General features: G+C 46.2%; 1 protein-coding gene across 1 annotated transcript in view; it reads right to left on the reverse strand.

Moving 5' to 3' along the window:
* Positions 1-17897, reverse strand: part of grik2 (glutamate receptor, ionotropic, kainate 2) — a 66926-nt gene that overhangs the window by 22202 nt on the left and 26827 nt on the right. The window contains exons 3-11 of the mRNA XM_047049895.1: positions 17302-17559; positions 14716-14897; positions 13888-13941; positions 12507-12680; positions 3647-3790; positions 2666-2773; positions 2048-2161; positions 1267-1473; positions 606-829 (exon numbers count right to left, since the gene is read on the reverse strand). Of these exons, the coding sequence (XP_046905851.1) occupies positions 606-829; positions 1267-1473; positions 2048-2161; positions 2666-2773; positions 3647-3790; positions 12507-12680; positions 13888-13941; positions 14716-14897; positions 17302-17559 (1465 nt within the window). The remainder of the gene's footprint in view (positions 1-605; positions 830-1266; positions 1474-2047; positions 2162-2665; positions 2774-3646; positions 3791-12506; positions 12681-13887; positions 13942-14715; positions 14898-17301; positions 17560-17897) is intronic.

Below are 17897 nucleotides of genomic sequence, written 5' to 3' on the forward strand. Positions count from 1 at the left end.
GAGGTTAACTTAACACCTTTCTGCATTGAACATGGGTACAAGCTATCATGAGCGGCAGTGCTTTACTTACCAAGCCTAAGTATACCCTATGTAACAGCTGCAGAGGGAGTACACTAAAACAAGTCTCTGCAAATGTGCTAGCCAACAAAGGTAATTGGTCAACATGGGAAACAATTTCCAGAAAATGTGTTATATAAGGCACCTCTAAAAGTAAACCCAGCAACATACAATGTCCAAGGTTCACTCAGAGATGGGAAAAGGCCATGCAGACAGTTTCTTCTGGTCCTTCTTGCCCGAGGCTAACTAAGGCTGTCAACACTATAATACTCCAGTGAGGGCAGTCTTAAAGTAGCTTTCGGGGCATGTTTCTTACACTGTCTTAATCTGACTACATTCACACTCTGTCAGAGCTTTCCAGAAGGCAAACTAGCTTGTTTCTCAGTTTCACACACTGGCGCTCTGGGGACAAATTCCGCTGGCTGTTTGTGTAAGCAGGGAGAGAGGGAGGAAGATGTGGGGGAGAGAGGGGGGAAAGGAGGAAAGGAGAAGGGGAGGGACATTGCGAGGGCAGGGCAGGGCGAAGGAGGGAAGGAAGTGCGTGTTACCTGGCAATGACAAACAGCACACAACTGACACCCAAGCAAGCCAGCAGAATATACATCCAGATATCGGGCGAGAGAGGGTTGAGGAAGGAGAACACCCCAGGGTTGGTTCCGTTGGGTTTGCGGTAGAGAATACTTATCCCCAGCGTCATAAAGGGCTTGGAGAAGTCAATGACCTTCTCGCGCACATAGGTGATGGCCAGGGGAGCAACTGCCAGGTCGGCTTTCTGCACAGAAAAAGAGAAAAGCAGGGAAAAGTCCACCAATCAGTGGCCAGGGGAAAACATTACAACAAATCAAATTAAGATCTGGCATCTGTCAACAGCTTGAGCTGGCCAATGACAGATGGTGAAGGATCGCATGATGAGCGAGGCGCCAAGCGCGTTAATTCTGCTGAGAATGAGAGGTAAGAATATTTTTGTGTTTTTGAGGAAATTATTCTCCCAATCAGTTTTAGCTCTGTCACTTGCAAAGTTGTTTGATCAAAGATTGACTCTGCCCACTAATCGATTGTTCCAACATGGTGGGGGTTTAAATGAGCAGTGAGTGTGTGTGTGTGCCTGGTGTGTCTGCTGGTTGTGTATGTATGTATGTATGTGTGTGTGTGTGTGTGTGTGTGTGTGTGTGCGTGCAATCGTCTAGTGCGTGCATGGAGTTAACTCACGTGGTCAATGAGCTCGCGCACCATACCGCTCCACTGGCCGGTGCTCTCCTCCAGGGCGCCATACTTGCCATCCTCCACCAGTCGCACCTCGTAGCGGAAACCCAGGATGTTGGACAGCTCCCGCAGCAGGTCAATGCAGTAGCCCTCGAATCGGTCGTTCCCGTAGAGAGGCTTGTCCGACTTCTTGAACATCACGTACGGCTCCTCCTGAAGAGTGGAAGGACACGGGGGAGGAAGAGAGGGAAGGAGAGGGGGAAAGGGGGGGAGGGAGGGATGCAGAGGGAGGGAAGGAGGGAGATAGGAGAGGGAGATGGAGAAAGGGAGAGGGCAGTTAGAGAGGGGAGAAAGAGAGGGAGACAGAGGGGTGAAGGAGAGGGAGACAGAGAGGGGGGAAGGAGACAGAAACAGGGGGAGGGAGAGAGAGAGGGGAGGGGGAAGGAGAGGAGGAGGAGGGAAAGATGAGGGAAGGGAGGGATGGAGAGGATGGGAGGGAGGGAGAGAGGGGGGGAGAAGGAAAGAGAAAGGGAGAGAAAGGAAAATAAAGGGAGGGAGGTAGAGAGAGACATTGATCGATTCAGAGGGTGAGCAAGTAGGTGTGGAATTAAAGGAGAGAGAAAGAGAGAGAGGTGAGTAAAAGGAGTGAGAGAATAACAGGAGATAGTTGTCAAGAGAAAGGAAAAAGCTGGAAGGCTCAGTAAAATAAACATTTTGTTGTCTTGGCTAGTGTCCAAATTGCTCTACTGTTCCTTTAAAAGTGTGTGTGTGTATGTGTGTGTAGTACCAGTATGGTGGAGACGCGCAGGGATTTGTTAGCCAGAGAGTCGGTGATGTTGCTTGTCTTGCTCTTGTGTTTCTCTGTCATGTTCAGACCACTGGGGGGGTCCCAGGTTCCAATCTGTTGGAGAAAAAACGAGGTATGGTCCTTATACAGTAGTGCTTCACGCAGCTGTGGTGGCAAAAACACATGCCTAGACTACAACCACACACACACACACACACCTTGTCCTAGGACATCTTCCTTAATACTCAAGTTCAGCACATACAATTTTTTTTTTACTTTTGTGGTCAAAATAATATCAATTCCCTAATTTTCTATTCTGATATTTGAATTAAACCTCAAAGCGTTGACCCTAACTTCAAACAAAAAACCTTAAACCTCAACCATAAACCTTTACAGATGTAGGGCTGTTTTGGTAGATCTGAATAATCTTAACACCTTTGTCCCTTATCACTCCGACATTCGTCTGGAACAGTAGTTAATTTGCACCTACAGGATTATGAACTCAAGCCTCTCCGGCTTTACACCTAAATCCGACCCCTCAACTAAATTATAAACAAATTCTCATACGTAAAATAATGTTACACATTGTTATTAAACATATAACACTCAAATACACACCTTTTCCAGTCCATCCTCCTTTAGGCTAATCACATCGAGGTCAAAGTCTGTCCTTAATCCATTGGTCTTGTTGAAGAGAATGCGTCCAGTTAGACCATCCCAATGAGCCTGTGGTACAGACCCCACACACACACACACCCCTCCATTACTCAACAACACAACAAGAACACAAACAAACACACAAAGTTGGAACACTCAAAGGATGTATCATTCGATTAGTCATATACCATCTTATATCCTTTCAAGCGTACATCAAAACTCAAAACTTTTTTATACTCCAATTAACCATGTATTCTCTCTATCTCTCTCTCTCTCTTTCTCTCTGCACTGTCTCAATTTAAACACTGCACAGAACAATGGAGACAAGGCTTTGACAGATAAGAGTTCATTACACTAGAAGTTTATTGCGTTTCAAGTCTCACTTCAAAGCAAAAAGGTGGATGAGTCGGGAGGAGCGAGGGATGACAGGGAGACAGAAAGGAAGCGCGAATTGAGGACTAGATGGGGATAGTCAGTACAATGTCTCATTCCGCAAATTACCTCCAATGATACATCCATCTACACAATGAAAGCAGCAGCAGCTACAAAGCGAAATCAATGCCCCCCTAACAAGCGGAGCGAGAAGGAGGGGGGGGGGAGACACAGAGCCTTTGATATACCGGTTGTTGGATGGATAGCTAGATAGAAATATAGTTTGCCCCATGCGAGACCCATGTGTAGAAATGCGCAAACGTGTGCTTGCTGCACATCAAACAACCCGGACACACAAAAACACACACGTAAACCACAGGGAAAGACAAAAGACAGTAAATTAGCAAAACAAATAAATAAAACAAATTGCAGGGCCGAGACAGCTGTGGGTGGACACTAGTTGTGGTCTGCTGAGTCATGACCCCTGGAGGTCGATCAGGATCACGCTGGTGGTTCGGAGGAGAAGGAGGGGCCGGGAGAGGTCCGGGGAATGTCACGGCGTTGGCGTACCTCCTTGATGAGGCTGATGAAGCGCCCCCCGAAGCGCCAGGGTTTGTGGCGGTTGCACTGCAGCGAGCTCACAGTGATCTGCTGCGCCTGCTGCACTGCCACGGCAACCACGTGCACGGCGTCGTACATCAGCGCTGCGTCCGTCTGTTGTGGGGGGGAGAGAGTTTGATTTATTTCTTGTTCTGCAATTTTTTATGGAAGGGACCTGACTTTAATTAGGTTTCTGTTATCCGTTTGTCAATGAAAAGTAGGGTCGTATTCTGTGGCTTAATTTTTTAATCAAAGGTAAAAAGCACTACAATTAATCACTTAAAATTTTTACATGTAAGACACTTAATTGTACTTAATTAAATTGTTATGACATCAAGAAGGAGTTGGAAGACTGTTTGAATGTTAGCACAGACCAGCCCTGTCATAACATTGCCATTAGCTATGAAGTACGATTATGACATTGTGTTGGAAAAACACCATGACATCTTAAATTGGTATAACATCAAAGACTGAGCCAACTCGTAAGCATTCACGATTCTTCAATGGCAGAGCTGAACTGTCTGATCCTCCCTCCAATCCTCCAAACATGGTGGAGATTATCAGAGAGGGAAAAAATAAAGAAGAACCAGCCAATGACACCGCAGGCGCTGTCTGTGCCAGTGAGAGAGCCTCCTTGAGCGTAGCCTGGGCTAGCCTGGGATCTGGCCAGCCAGCCTGTCACCATGGAGACTAATGGCCCCTGATGGTGTCCCTGCTCCCTGGAGTGAGAGGGCAGAGCGGGCACCAGTGCAGATGGCACATAGGCAGCCCTGCCAGTCACAACCAGAATCACACGTTAAATACATGCCATGACACTACACCTGCTACATAATCTGTAAGACAATGTTCAGTTCAAAGTTGTTTTGGTGTTCTGTCCCAACGAGATTACCATCATGTGTGGTGTTGTTGTTGTTTGACTGTCATATGAGTGCATGGAGTGTGGAAATTACTGACTGACAGACACAACCATACACACAGATGGATGCAGACACACACTCACACACAAGCACACACACATATACACTTCAAGGTTCTTCTGCCCTTTTTGATACCATCCATGAAGAAAATAGGAGATCCAACACTCTGACATCTCCCTGTACAGTGGAGAAAAGAAGGAAGAGAGAGGAAGAGAAAGAGGGGGACGGGAGACAGAGGGAGAGATGGAAAGACACACACAGTCGTCGTTTCTGCCACTCCTGTATCACTTTAAAGTGATTTAAAGTGTGTGACGGTTATGCAATGTTTTGTGTTTGTGTGTGTGTATTAGGGTTTGAGAGAAAAAGAATGAACGACTACAGAAAAAGAGAGGCAGAGAGATCCAAAATGAGGCAGATAGAGACGACGTGAGTCCCGAGATGCAGGATTTCGGGGGCCACAAAATAAAAGAAACACACACAGACAGACGCCTCCCAAAGCTCCCGTTTCATGTCAGACTTTGAATTGCATCAGAATAGCGGCGCGCCCACAAACCGCTGCCTCCACATAAAGTTGGTGCGCAGCGACAGAGACACAGGAAGAGGTGAGGGGGGAGGGGGGAGGGTGAGGGGTGTGGGGTGTGGGAGGGAGGGGGGGGGGGGGTAGTGCTCACAAAAAATGATGGCTCACAGCTCTGGCAGATTGCATTCAATTTAAAAACAATCCAGGACCAATCGTGATGTTTATTACCGAGAAGGGAGTCGGGCCTGGAGGACGTTTTAAGTGCCCTGAGTGAAACAGATCCCAGGCCACAGCGGAGGGTGGGGAGGGCAGACATTATGGAGGGGGGAGCAGTAGCTTTCAAAGGGCTACACCTAAGACTTTATATAAATATGAGAATGCACACACACTTGGCAACCGGCAAGGGTGTCTAGATACTAGACTCGCACACACAAACACACATACGCAAACACGCATGAAATGCATACTCATAAAAACAAGTCAGTCTCCACCCCCTGTTCCCTCAACTCAAACCCTGATGTTGCCTGAATTAAACCCATGTCCATATTTAGCTCAGCACTTTTCACACTGCCCAGGACAGTTACCCCTAAGCTCACAGTGCCAGAAACGGGCAGCGAAAAAAACTGGAAGTTCTTATGTCTTTACTGTGATGCTCTGTCACGGTCACCCCACCCCGGGGCTGTATACTGCTGGTTTTGACTGATGGCCCTGTTCATGGCAATATCTCTCAGGCTCGCCCACAGGATAGCACTTACACTTACAGGGCCAATAGGGATGCAATTAGATAGATGGCTGAGGCTAGATGTTGGAGATAGTGAAGAAAAGTCTGGGCATTTTAGACGACTGTGTTAGGATGGGTTTATGTGTCTCTGCTGCAATGCCCATATTTAGGAACTTCCTCTGGAATGTTTAAAATGTATGTGTTCTGAGGGCATTCCTGCTTAATTTGGACAGAAATGTTTAAGAGTAACAGGAAATGTAAAGGAGAGAGGGGGGGGCGGGGACATGGCCCAGGCTGGATTTGAACCCAAGCCCAAGGCTTGTGTGATTGGGGAAAGGGATGGCGGGTTGTGGCAGTGAAAGTCTGGCTTGCATTTGGTTGGCTTCTGTCTCTCCGTCTCTGTTTCCATCTTTTCCTTTTCTCTCTTGAACGAGTGATAAGAGTACCGGTAAATACCCTGGCAAATTTATTTGTCTGTTCTCCTTTTGTCTTTTAAACTTCTTCTGTTATTTTTTCTTCTTATTCCATTCAATCTTTCCATTTAAGTAAGTTCCGGATAACGGAAACCTAATTAAAGTATCACATAAAAGTATGTGATATCACATCGCAAAAATAACGTTTAGTGTTCCCATTGTCTGTGAGTGTTTTTCCTTCCTTCTTTCTCTCTTTCACTCACACACAGCAAAGTTGTGACTGACGTTTGTCTTAGCTGTGCCATTTCCTCATTTAGAATGGGTGAACAACAAATCCACTGAGATGCCAAGACTGTATGTGTTAATATGTTCTCATGAGTGTCTTTGGGCATAAATGTGTGTGTGTGTGTGCACTATATGGGTATTTGTGTGTATCCTGCCCCCTTTACCATATCAGTATGCTAAACAGCTCTGCACCTCTGCATAATTCCATAATTCCTGTGATAAGACAGCACACCTCCTCCCCCCTAACCGGCCCTCAAATACACACACATGCACACACACACTTCCCCCCAAGGACAGGAAAGGGGATGGCTTACATAGCCCATGTGTGTGTGTGTGCGTGCGTGCTAGAGAATGAAAATGTGCATGGGTATGCATCTTATGAGATCACTGCTGACCTGAAATTCACCCTCGCACACCAGTCCACGTATCCGAGGAGGAACAAACACACAACACACACACACACACACACACACACGAGACAGAGAGAAGTCAATGGAACAGCCTTATTAAATAGTTGTGAGTTAACGTCTCTCTACCTCTTGTGTACAGCTCTGAGGGGAATATTTTGGTGAAGTAGGTGTAAGACTTCTTTCCTAAGTCTTCTCTCGGGGTGTTCATCTAATACCAACTTTATTATTTTTGCATACATCAAGGTGCTTCTTTATGTACTGGAGCCTGTGTAGGGTTATCTTTGGAAATAGGATGTTCAAACAATGATGGATGTGAATTATGGGGCATGTAAGCTGTTTCAGGCCTTTTACCCAATAACAGAGGAAAGGAGAGGAAGAGAGAAAGTGAAAGAGATATCCTTCCATTGGCCATGTCAGATCGTTTTGGCGGGAAACAGCCTTGGGGTGACAGGAAGTCGTTTTCATGCCAGTGATCTCTCACACCGCCCCCCCCGCCCATGCATTTCTTTTCCATGTTTCTCTTTACAGTGTTGAGGTTTTATGGCTGCGTCAGACACCACTTATAAGGCAGTAAAAGTCGATGATGTTCAAGAATTCTTCATTTGGAAAATGGGAAAGAAGGCCCAAGGGAGGGGTAGAGAAAGTGGCATTACAATTTTGTGAATTTATGGATAAACTAAAAGGGGAGGGGTGGATGAGAAAAAATTGAAAGATACTTTATCAGAGGTGAGGCAAGACAGAGCATTAGGGGAAGGATAAAAGTTAGGGCTCAAGGGTGAGAAAGAGGCAAAGAGGAAAAAAAGAGACACAGAGACAGAGAAATGAGTGACAGAGGTAGAGAGTGCGGGCAGAGACATGGAGGTAGAGAGTGATAGAGGTAGCAAGAGAAAGAGATATAGAGAAGGAAAGAGAGATGAGAGAGGTAGAGAGGAGGGAAATCCAGACCAAAAAAAAGGGTTCGCGAGTTCCTGTGCCAAGCTATCCAGAATATTCCGGGGATATTGTGTTGTTGGCAGCACTGCCCACTTCCGAGCTTTTCCCAATTAGTGCCATGCTGCCTGGCCTGTGTCTGATTAAGAGGGCATTTAACAGAACGGCCTCCCTTCCATATTAATTAGCATCCAACCAGGAATAGCCAGGGTCAGGTTAGCAGGTGCCCACTCCACTCGTCCACTCCCCCACCTCCTCTGAGGGCCGTTCTGTACTCACTTCTAAAACAAATGAGAGACAGAAAGGGAGTGCAAGAAAAGGGGGACTATAGGAGACGGAAAGTGAGCACATTAAAACTGTGAGCAAAATGTACAGTTCTAATTAGACCTGGGGTACCTGCCCTTCAGTGGGCAGCCTGTGTGTGTGTGTGTGTGTGTACGTGTGCGGGTGTGTGTTTATTGTGAGAGAGTGACTGCGTACTTGCTTGCCCATGTTTGTGTCTGTGTATGTGTCTGTTTCCAACCCCAAAGGTGTTGCAGCATATCAGCTGATCTCAAGGCAGCCCTAGGCCAGACAAACGCTCATGATCGAGCATGACAATGACTGCTTTTGGGTGGTAAGATGAGGAGCGAGGGATGGAGTGAGGGGTGTAGAAAAGAGAAGTGGGGGGAGGGGGGGTTATATTTGAATGATGTCGCTGTAGGCTATTTGACTGCAAAATCCATTACAGACCTAATACCCCTAGCATGTTGACATGATGACACAATGGCAACGTCTGAGTGTGTGTGATTTGTATGAGGAAGCACACAAGTGTGTCTCCACGCACCTCGGAAAAGTGAGAAAGATTATGCCGAGCCATTCTGTTTTATACCCTCTCCTACCCCTCCTGCACCCCCACCCCACCTTCCCCCCCCCTTCCCCCCACACACACACGCTAAGATACCATCACAAAGCTTCAACTGTCTTTGTCTATCTCTCTCTCTCTACTCTTCACTCAGCGTCTGCACGCTGAGGTTCCGGCCTTGCGTTCATTGCTAATAACGCGGACGCGGTGCCAAGCCCAGCTGGCGTTAGGCGTCACGGGGTGCCGGGTGTCTGCTCTCTGCCGTGGCTGCTTTTAAAAGGCTCTCCCCCTGCCAACTGGGATCAGAGAAAGAGAGATCAGAGTGACATAATAGTCGAAAAGAAGCTGTGTGAATCCTATCCTGTTAGCGGGCGCTCCACAGCCTGGATCCGGTGTTCGAGGCATTTTGTAACACCACAAGCGCTTGGTGTGGCAGGGTAGAGGAGATGAAGGGGAGAGGCGAGGCGCGGAGGGTAAGAGGAGAAGAGAGGAGGGGGAGAGGAGAAGAGAGGAGGGGAAGGGAGACGAGGAAAGTGGAGAGGAGAGTAGGGGAGAGGAGATCAAAGGAAGGTACAAAAATGGGAGTGGGAGAGAGAAGTGAATTAAAGAAGAGGGACAACATGGGGAAAAGATGAGAGGATGGGGGGAGGAAAGGAAACCAAAGCAGAGGCGAGGAGAGAGGCAGAGTGAATGGTTGATTCAATGGATGATGGTAGAAATGACTAAGACCGGGAATGGAAGATGAAGGAGAGATGAGAAAAGAGGAGAGTCACAGAGGGGGGCATAAGAGGGGGGGCAGTGTAATAGAGCGCCAGTTGCCACGACAACCAGAGGGGAGAAAGCGTTGGTTCGCTTCTGTTGCCGTGGCCAGGAAACAGGGAGACAGGGATAGGGCACAGTCATGGCAACACAGCTACAGCCAGTGTCTCTCTCCTTGTCCGCCCGCAGATGTCCAGGGTTAGGGGAAGCTGCCCCAGAACCCCCCCCCCCTCCCACCCACCCACCTACTACCACAGCACAGCTGATACAGTAGCGAACAGGGACTCTCTTTCTTCCTGTCCCTCCTTTCCTGCCTTGCTCTCTTCCTCCAGCTCCCAGCCATGCTTGTCAACGCAAGGATGAGCCCGTTTTCCTCTTGCGTCCTCTCTTTCTCTCTCTCCCTCGATCTCTCTCCCTCCCACCATCTGTGTACACGAAAGGCGGCCACAGCCAGTGTTCCCTGTACAGTGGTCTGTAGAGACTAGGCACAGTACTCTCTCCTCCGTAAGATACCAACAGGGGTTGTCTTTACCGTGCTGTGCTGTGTACAATACAAGTGATAGCGTTTTTACCGTTGTTGTAGAAAGACTATATCTGTTGTCAGACACAGACAGGGAGGGTCATTGTACTGATTGGTCTGCTAGGTGTTTCGGGACTATTAGTCTGGTGAGGTGAATGTATGTGTTGTGCAATGTCGTGACAGCAGTGAGGGATGTTAATGGTGGCCGGTGGGGGTGGGAGAGTACGGCGATGGAATACGTCACCAACAAATTGATGAGTACTCACACATGCCTATACACCCACTGCTGTAAGTTCTGTCTCTACTCTTTTTTGCAATGACACATGTCCCGCTTAATTCAATCCTACCATTGAGAGCCAGAGATATGCTTTGTTTTATGTGCCAGGTTATGGAAGGCAAATTAATTATGGAAGATGAACATAAACCAACACAAGGCCAACAGTGGTGGATGAGCTCCAAGCATTTTTCTCAAGTGACCACAGGCGGTATCCCTTGTCCTCCTTGTTCTTTCATTCCGTAATTCTCACTATCAATCCTTCACGATGTGGGGATTGTGTTGCCTCGGCAACCATTTGCCGCTCAACTGTTGGTGCGGTCGCATAGCGAAGAGGAGCAGCCGCTGGCTCAGACTTTTGGTGAGGAGGCTGAGGGGTGGGGGAGGTCAAAGAAGAGGTACTCGGAGGGTCACATCTCACTATAGTGAAAGTACAGCCTTTAACAGACTAGAAAATAGGAATAATGTGAAAGACAGCTTTTTATGAACCATACTCGAAATCACAGCAAAGTCATGAATACAAACTGTACAGACACATTTTCCAAGTTCTTTGAATATATCCACAAAAACAGGAGCTCATTGCATTATGTGATAGTCCTCAGCCTCATAATTCCACAATACATTCATTACATTGAATCCTTTCTGGACGGAATGTTCTGGAAGATGGTATAACTCACTGTGGGGACTTATAAATAGACTCACTAATGAAGCAGTTCATCAAGCATGTACCCAGCTATTGGACGTTATTATTTATTATTTAGCAGAAGCTCTAGTGCCATGATATCTGCCAATATGCATTATGGCATCTGACAAAATGATTCATAGCATTCCAATTTATCAAACTCACATCCCTAGTCTTGCATTCAATTCATTTCCTATGTCAAATTGTTTTTAATAAAAGGCGCTTAACCTCTTGGTGAGTTTCATTAATCTCTGTATTACTGTAATAACACATCACACAGCCACAGGGGAAAGAAAGTAAACACATGGGATTGCTTTCGGGGATATTAGATGTGTTTTTCATACTGTAGGAGTTAAGAAATATCTCACTGGCAAGACATCAGAGAAAATTCTTACCCTTTGTTCATAATCTCTTCTTGTTTGGAATCTGTGAAATATTGACTGACAAGCGTGTCAAAATGTGTACCCCGGGTTTTGGGAAAGGCATATGATCATTCAAAGGCTTTGCCATTTCGTCTTTGATGTCATTGAAAACTTTTATTACACCTGTCTCCAGATGTTCAGCAATTTTTTTTTATCCATAGACAAAAGAGAGAGAGGGGTAGACAGAGAGAAAGAAAGATATGTACATTCTACAGTGAATAGATAGACAGACAGACAGACAGAGAGAGAGAGAGAGAGATAGAGAGAGAGATAGAGAGAGAGAGAGAGAGAGAGAGAGAGAGAGAGAGAGAGAGAGAGAGAGAGAGAGAGAGAAAGAAAGACAAAGTGAGAGAGAGCGAGAGAAACAGAGACACCATCCGCATGAAATAAAACAATTGTCCGCTTTCAACAAATGGGACCGCAAAGGACCTTGAATGACCAAACCCACTTTTCACTTTCAAACCACCTCGTTGCTCACTGTTTTGGATGCCGCCCTAAAAAACCGGGGCCATAATTTCCGTCCAATTTGCTCTTGCGCTCTGTGTGTGCATACTGACAGATTGTCATATTTTGGCAGCGTTCCCAGCGCAGTGGTGCCAGGAAAGGAGTGCAGATAAACGGCGATTACCATCCACACCGTCTCATTACCCAGCTTTTAGACCCAGGAGCTACAGCCCCAAGGCCCCACACATGGGAGGGGGAAGGGGGGATTGGGGGACTGGGGATTTTGCCCATCCTAAAAGCCTATCCCCTGGGCTAAGACCCTGGACACCCTCTCTCGGGTGGACCCAGCATATACTGTACGTAAAAAAAATATACATATCAATTCTAAACTTTGTCTTGCATGGTTATTGAACCAACAAGGCAACTCTAAGACCACACCATTACCTTTTACACACAAAAGATATAAAGAAGCTTGTACCACAAAAATTGGAACACGTGACAAACATGGCCATGCAATCTATCGCTATCCCTATCGATAGGCTTCACAGAGATTAAATATCCCCCATAAACATGTTTGTGCATGCACAGCAGAAAGGAACCTTGAAGGATATGGTGTGGTTGTGCGTGTATGTGTGTGTGGGGGTTGGGGTATGTGTGTGTGTGTTGGGTGCAAGTCCAGCCATGCTCACAGTCATGAAGCCGTCCAGGAGGCCTGAGTCGGGTTTGGGTGGGGCCTGGAGCCGCTCCATGGACCACTTCTCGATGATGGACGACACCTGAGAGTTCTCTGTGTTCAGGACCCGGAAGCCGGTCATGTTGACGCCACTGTACCTGTACGGCTCCATATCCAGGGCAAAAAGATCCTGGAAATAAGGCAGCTGTATTTATTAACCATCAATGCATTTATAATTCATATATATATATTTTTTACATTATTTTCTTGTATTGCTCTTCTTTATAGTCCCTTTTGATTTATTTCAGGAATTTGAACCTATATGCTGTTTTCGAACATACATGCTGTTGGTTATCCCATGCAGAGAAAGAGAGAGAGCGGGAGGGGACACAGGGAGTTATTTTCAGGAGATACTTAATCTGCTGCCGCTGAGGCAGTGGCCTTGATTAAGCGAAGGCTTTCAAGGTTACACAGGCAAGACTTGGTGGACCGTCATCTATCATGAGGAAATAAAAGACTGTCTCCCCGTCGACAGGCCAGCCATGTGTCTGGCTTCTGACCAGCCCAGGATGATGTCTGTGGGTTGGGTACAATGTACTGTGGACAGGGACCACAGATAGGGGGAAGTGTGTGCGTGTGCGTACTTGTATGTGTGTGAATGTAAGCATGTGTGTGTATGTGTGTGTATAAGAGAATATGTGAGTGGTAGGGTGCGTGTCTGTGTGTATGTGAGTGCGTGAGTTTTGGGTTTGGCTGTTTGTGTTCACAGCCATGCTCTCTGGGTCTGTACCAAAGTGTTGCAGTATTGGCATTGGCCAAGGGCTGTGGTCTCTTCCCTGCCAAAACCGTCAATGTTGGCAGGCAGGGGTCCAGACTAACAAGCAACAGCAGGCCACTGAAACAAGGCCACAATCACCATCTCCGGCTCCTCTCCTCACTATATACCCAGGGTCAGATCTTTGCCCTAACATTTACTGTTATGCTCCCAAATAGGTGCACAATCCCAGTTCTTAGGACTATAATTTATTATGTTGGTAACAGCCTCCCAGTTTTTGATCCTTTATCTGAGCTTGCTCACTCACACTCTCTCTGTCTCTCCTTCTCTCTCTCTTCTATCTGCCCAGGGAACACAGACTTTTGCTCCAGCTAGAATGAAAGGGACTATTCATAGTTGAGGGGACACATAACTCAAAGTCTGAATGGTAATATGACACTGCTTTTGTGTCCTGGGATCCAACACTGAGGTACTTGGCAAAAAGGACAAGGAATGTAGATTACATGTTACTGGGGAGTCTTTTGAATATGGTTACTCTTACTTCACACACTTGAAATGTCAAATTTTGGGATGGTAAATTCTTAATAGTACATTGTTAATGGTAAACTCATGTTATAGTTACCAGAGTGGTAAAAATGTAGTGGTAGTATTCCGTCATCATTCCCATGGCGAGAGCCTGCAGGGAACACACAATCCCAACTGCTCAATAAAGGGTGATCTGAAATAATTCAGGATGGCAAGCTGTGGTTGATGAGCAGTTAGTCTCATCCACACCCAATACTCCACAGCAGTGCATTCTGTGTATTACTGATGGCCTTTCCCTACCCACTGTCTTTAATGAGTGTTGGAGCCAAAACAGTATCTCAAGGATTTCTGGCAAACAGGATTTGAATGGGCACAAATTATGCCATCTCTCTGATTCCCCCATAGATAATTGAGCTGACGTTCCCTAGTGTGTGTCTAAACAGCTTCAAGGTCAGGTGACTGATAATGTTGTACATCATTAGCCTCACTAACCCACCAAAATCATAAAGACCATGATCTTTTTTAATGGATCTTGGATGGATATAAAGTGTTGATATGAATAATGTAATATAGTTTAATTACAAAAGTGCATATCCATGTGAGCAGTCAGACACTCTTTAATTAAAACTTTATTGTGGAGGAAGCATCCATTATGGCAGGGCAGTAATATAAATCTATTATTCTACCAGGGATAAAATATGTATGTTGTCATTAAAGTCAAATAATAAATCTAATATTCTAATCACTTGCTTGTTCATTTTAAAAGATGATGTATTGGCTTTTTGAACGGTCTTGAACTCTAAGAAAGAAAGAAAAATACCTGCTCTAAAATCTGAATTGAGAACAGAAAATACAGTAGTGCTTCCTATAAAGGAGGTAAATTTGTGTAAATGAAGCTAAAAAGTCTGTAAAGTCTAGACCTGACCTGCTTTAGTATCCAGGCAGCCATTTCATGGCCACAGTCAAAGATTACATGAAACTCTTTTGCTTTCTTCATCTCTTTCAGAAGAGGCTTGGCGTCCTTAGTCTCTGCTGGCAATTGACGGATCTTCAAACGAATGTTGTACCGCGATGGTGCCTTGATCAGCTCCTGCAGTCGAATGAGACCTGCAGATGGGACGCACACGCATACGCATACACACACACACACAGCGCATGAATAGTGGACTGGCTTTTAAAAAGGCCCCAGCAAAAAAAAAAAAAGAATCTTTAACCATGTGGATGCGCATGGCACAATTTTAAAGGGTCAAAAAGAAATCGGTGCAATATTTTTGGTTGATTAAATAAGGCTCATATACGGAGCTTCTAATCCATAGTTGATTAATCCTCCCATGGATGGGCGGTTCAACTTGTCCATCCACCAGATTCCTCGCAACTCAAGTTTCCTGAGGTCAGTGGATATGAGTCAGGGTCGGTCTAGTGCCCCTCATCCTACCCAAAGTTTCCTGTGGTGACAGAGCCATAATCTGCCTGACCACCTGACTACCACATGCTGCTTCTTGAGGGAGGCCTGGGGACTGGTAGCCCCCCCCCCACCACCGCCCATATTCAGCCACAGTTATCCTTCATCTTTGCCCCTTATTGAAGAGATGACAGATTGAAGGGGAAATGATTCCTTGTCACAAGCATGGAAATGGTATAAGAGGCAGAAGGAGAGTTCTAGTCAGCCCTTTATTCTTCCTTTTTCTTCTTTTTTTCAAAGGCTCAAAGTGCTGTGTGAGCAGTTTAGCTGTCTTCATCTGAGTGGGTCGCTTTCCCCTAGAAACTAGGAGGAGGAGTGCTGCTGTGAAACAGGAATAGATTGTTATGGGTGTGGGTATTGCAGAGGTAACGGGAATGGGTTGGCGTCGGGTTGGGGTAGAGGTAGGATGTGTGTGTGTGCGCATGAGGGAGAGGAGTGCTGTATTAATTGTGAAGCCTCCGGATCCTTACCTCAGGTAATCCCAGAAGATCCCCACTCTGGGGCTCTCCTGTTTTTTTCCTGTTCTGTTCCGACAACGACAGAGGGCCGTTAAGCATCAAATCTGTCAGGGGAGCTCAGCGTTTTGGGAAACACTGCTGATGCCGATGGTTGCGAGCTCCTGCTAATGCCTTGAGACTTTTCTCCTGGATCCTTGGACAGGGCATGTGTGCTGAGTTTGCTGTGGATGCGTGGTTTTGTGTACGTGTGTGTGTTTTTGCCTGTGTGTGTAAATATTTCATCCCCTTCAATAGTCTTTCCAGCCAGCCGTCAGATAGGCTCCAATCAGAAGCGAGCTCATTGAAGTGTAAACCCGTGTGATTATGTGGGCTGGGGTACGTGTGTGTGTCTGTTTGTCCGTGTATAGGGGTGGGGTTGGGGAGGGTAAATTCATCGCCCCACACTGCACCATGGGGTCCAAACATGTTAGGTTAGGAACCTCCAATAAAGATTGTTCCTTGTGAATTGCTCCAACAACCTCCGCTACTACATCACGTCAAACTTTGTCGGCGAGTACACCAACGTGTTGTTGGAATGAGGAGGAACTGAACAGTGAAAATAACGAAGATGACTCAGACAGAGGCGACTGTTCACGGTGACCTCAAACCAAAGCTAATATACTGTCACCGCACTCCAGCAGCCCACACTCCACAGGGCAAAATGTGTGCTTTTTAAACACAGAAGGTACTAACAGTACAGCCAGACGGACACCTTAACTCCTACATCTTATAAGGTGAAGTGACAGAGACCAAATACTGATATCTAATTTACTTTCTCTCTGAGGAAGTCATCTAAGTATCGAAGTATAGTGGTTAGCACACAGATGAGGAAAAAAAGCTCACAGCCAATCTGAGTAGTCCAAATGGACAGCTTGGGCATAGCATTCAAAGCCCAGTTCTACTACCAAACGAACCCGCTTCAGAGGATTAATCGAATTCCGTGACATAGTGGTCAAGCTTCTCCTTACATAAATGCTATATTTTTCCTTCAAGTAATGAGCACCCGACGCTTCACCTTCACAATATTCACAAAAATATAATAGCACTCAGGCTGAATTATGAGCGTGCTTGTAAAACTCACGATCCCAAGTCTTCCTTTACAACAAGCAGACTGTGTTGGCGGGGATGACCCTCAAAGGATCAGCGTCTGTTGGTTATTCATGGCTGGTGTCAGCCCACACATTCCTTCTGCTTGGCATTAAGTTGAGGAGACTCAGGGTCATGCTGGGTAATGTAGTTTTCCCCCCCCAATGCTCACTATCATTGAGCGCTTAGGGTTTGGATGTGGACTACATACCTGGAAGGCGAGAACAGAGTGCTATTGATTTTCGAACTAAGTCGACAGGTTACAAAACACTCTATGCTGAATTGTGAGGGGAGGAGGCTGTATGTTTTCTCAAACGTTGCATATTGGCATTGCACACACTGAGGAGGACCTGGAATTCTTGTTTTAGAATAAGTCTTTCCCCACCTCCAAAGTACACTGATATTGCACTGGTCACATACAACACCATCATAAACAACTGTACAACTGGGACAACTGTACCTGTACCTGTGCTGTCGTCGTAGACAACAGTGACAGTCCTCCACTTGAAGAAATGGACCAGGTCCAGTATGGCCTGGCTCAGGGAGGAGAAGTCTGGGTAGAGGCTGACGTAGTACGCGTCCCTGTTATCTGACACCTGGTGCTTCCATTTGGTCTGAATGTGGGGCACGCCCAGCGCGTTGCAGATGGACTGGACTGCGTTGGCCGAAGAGCTGTGGGAGGGGCCAAAGATGGCTGCCACCCCCAGAGATAGTTGGTCACAGGCTGGGGGGGTGGGGAGTAAAAGTGGGGAGGGGGCAGAAAAGATGTACTCAGGAACAATGAGGACATGTGAGGAAGCTTACAGAAATACAGTCTCTGTGTCCCAAATTGATACTTTTTACTTTTAGTACATACTGCAGTTGCCCTTACAAAATACTTACTGTTGCATGCAATATGCACACAAATGGAACTACAACTTTGTCATAACATTGTGCCTTGAACTTTGACCATATTTCTCATACATCAGTCACAGTTCGTAGTGTAATATTTGAATACAGCTGGGGAAAAAAAATTTTTTTAACCTTTGTTTACCGCAAAGATTATTTTCTGCAATAATCCAA

This window comes from Hypomesus transpacificus, chromosome 26 (genome assembly GCF_021917145.1).
Source record: "Hypomesus transpacificus isolate Combined female chromosome 26, fHypTra1, whole genome shotgun sequence".
NCBI classification, from domain to species: Eukaryota; Metazoa; Chordata; class Actinopteri; order Osmeriformes; family Osmeridae; genus Hypomesus; species Hypomesus transpacificus.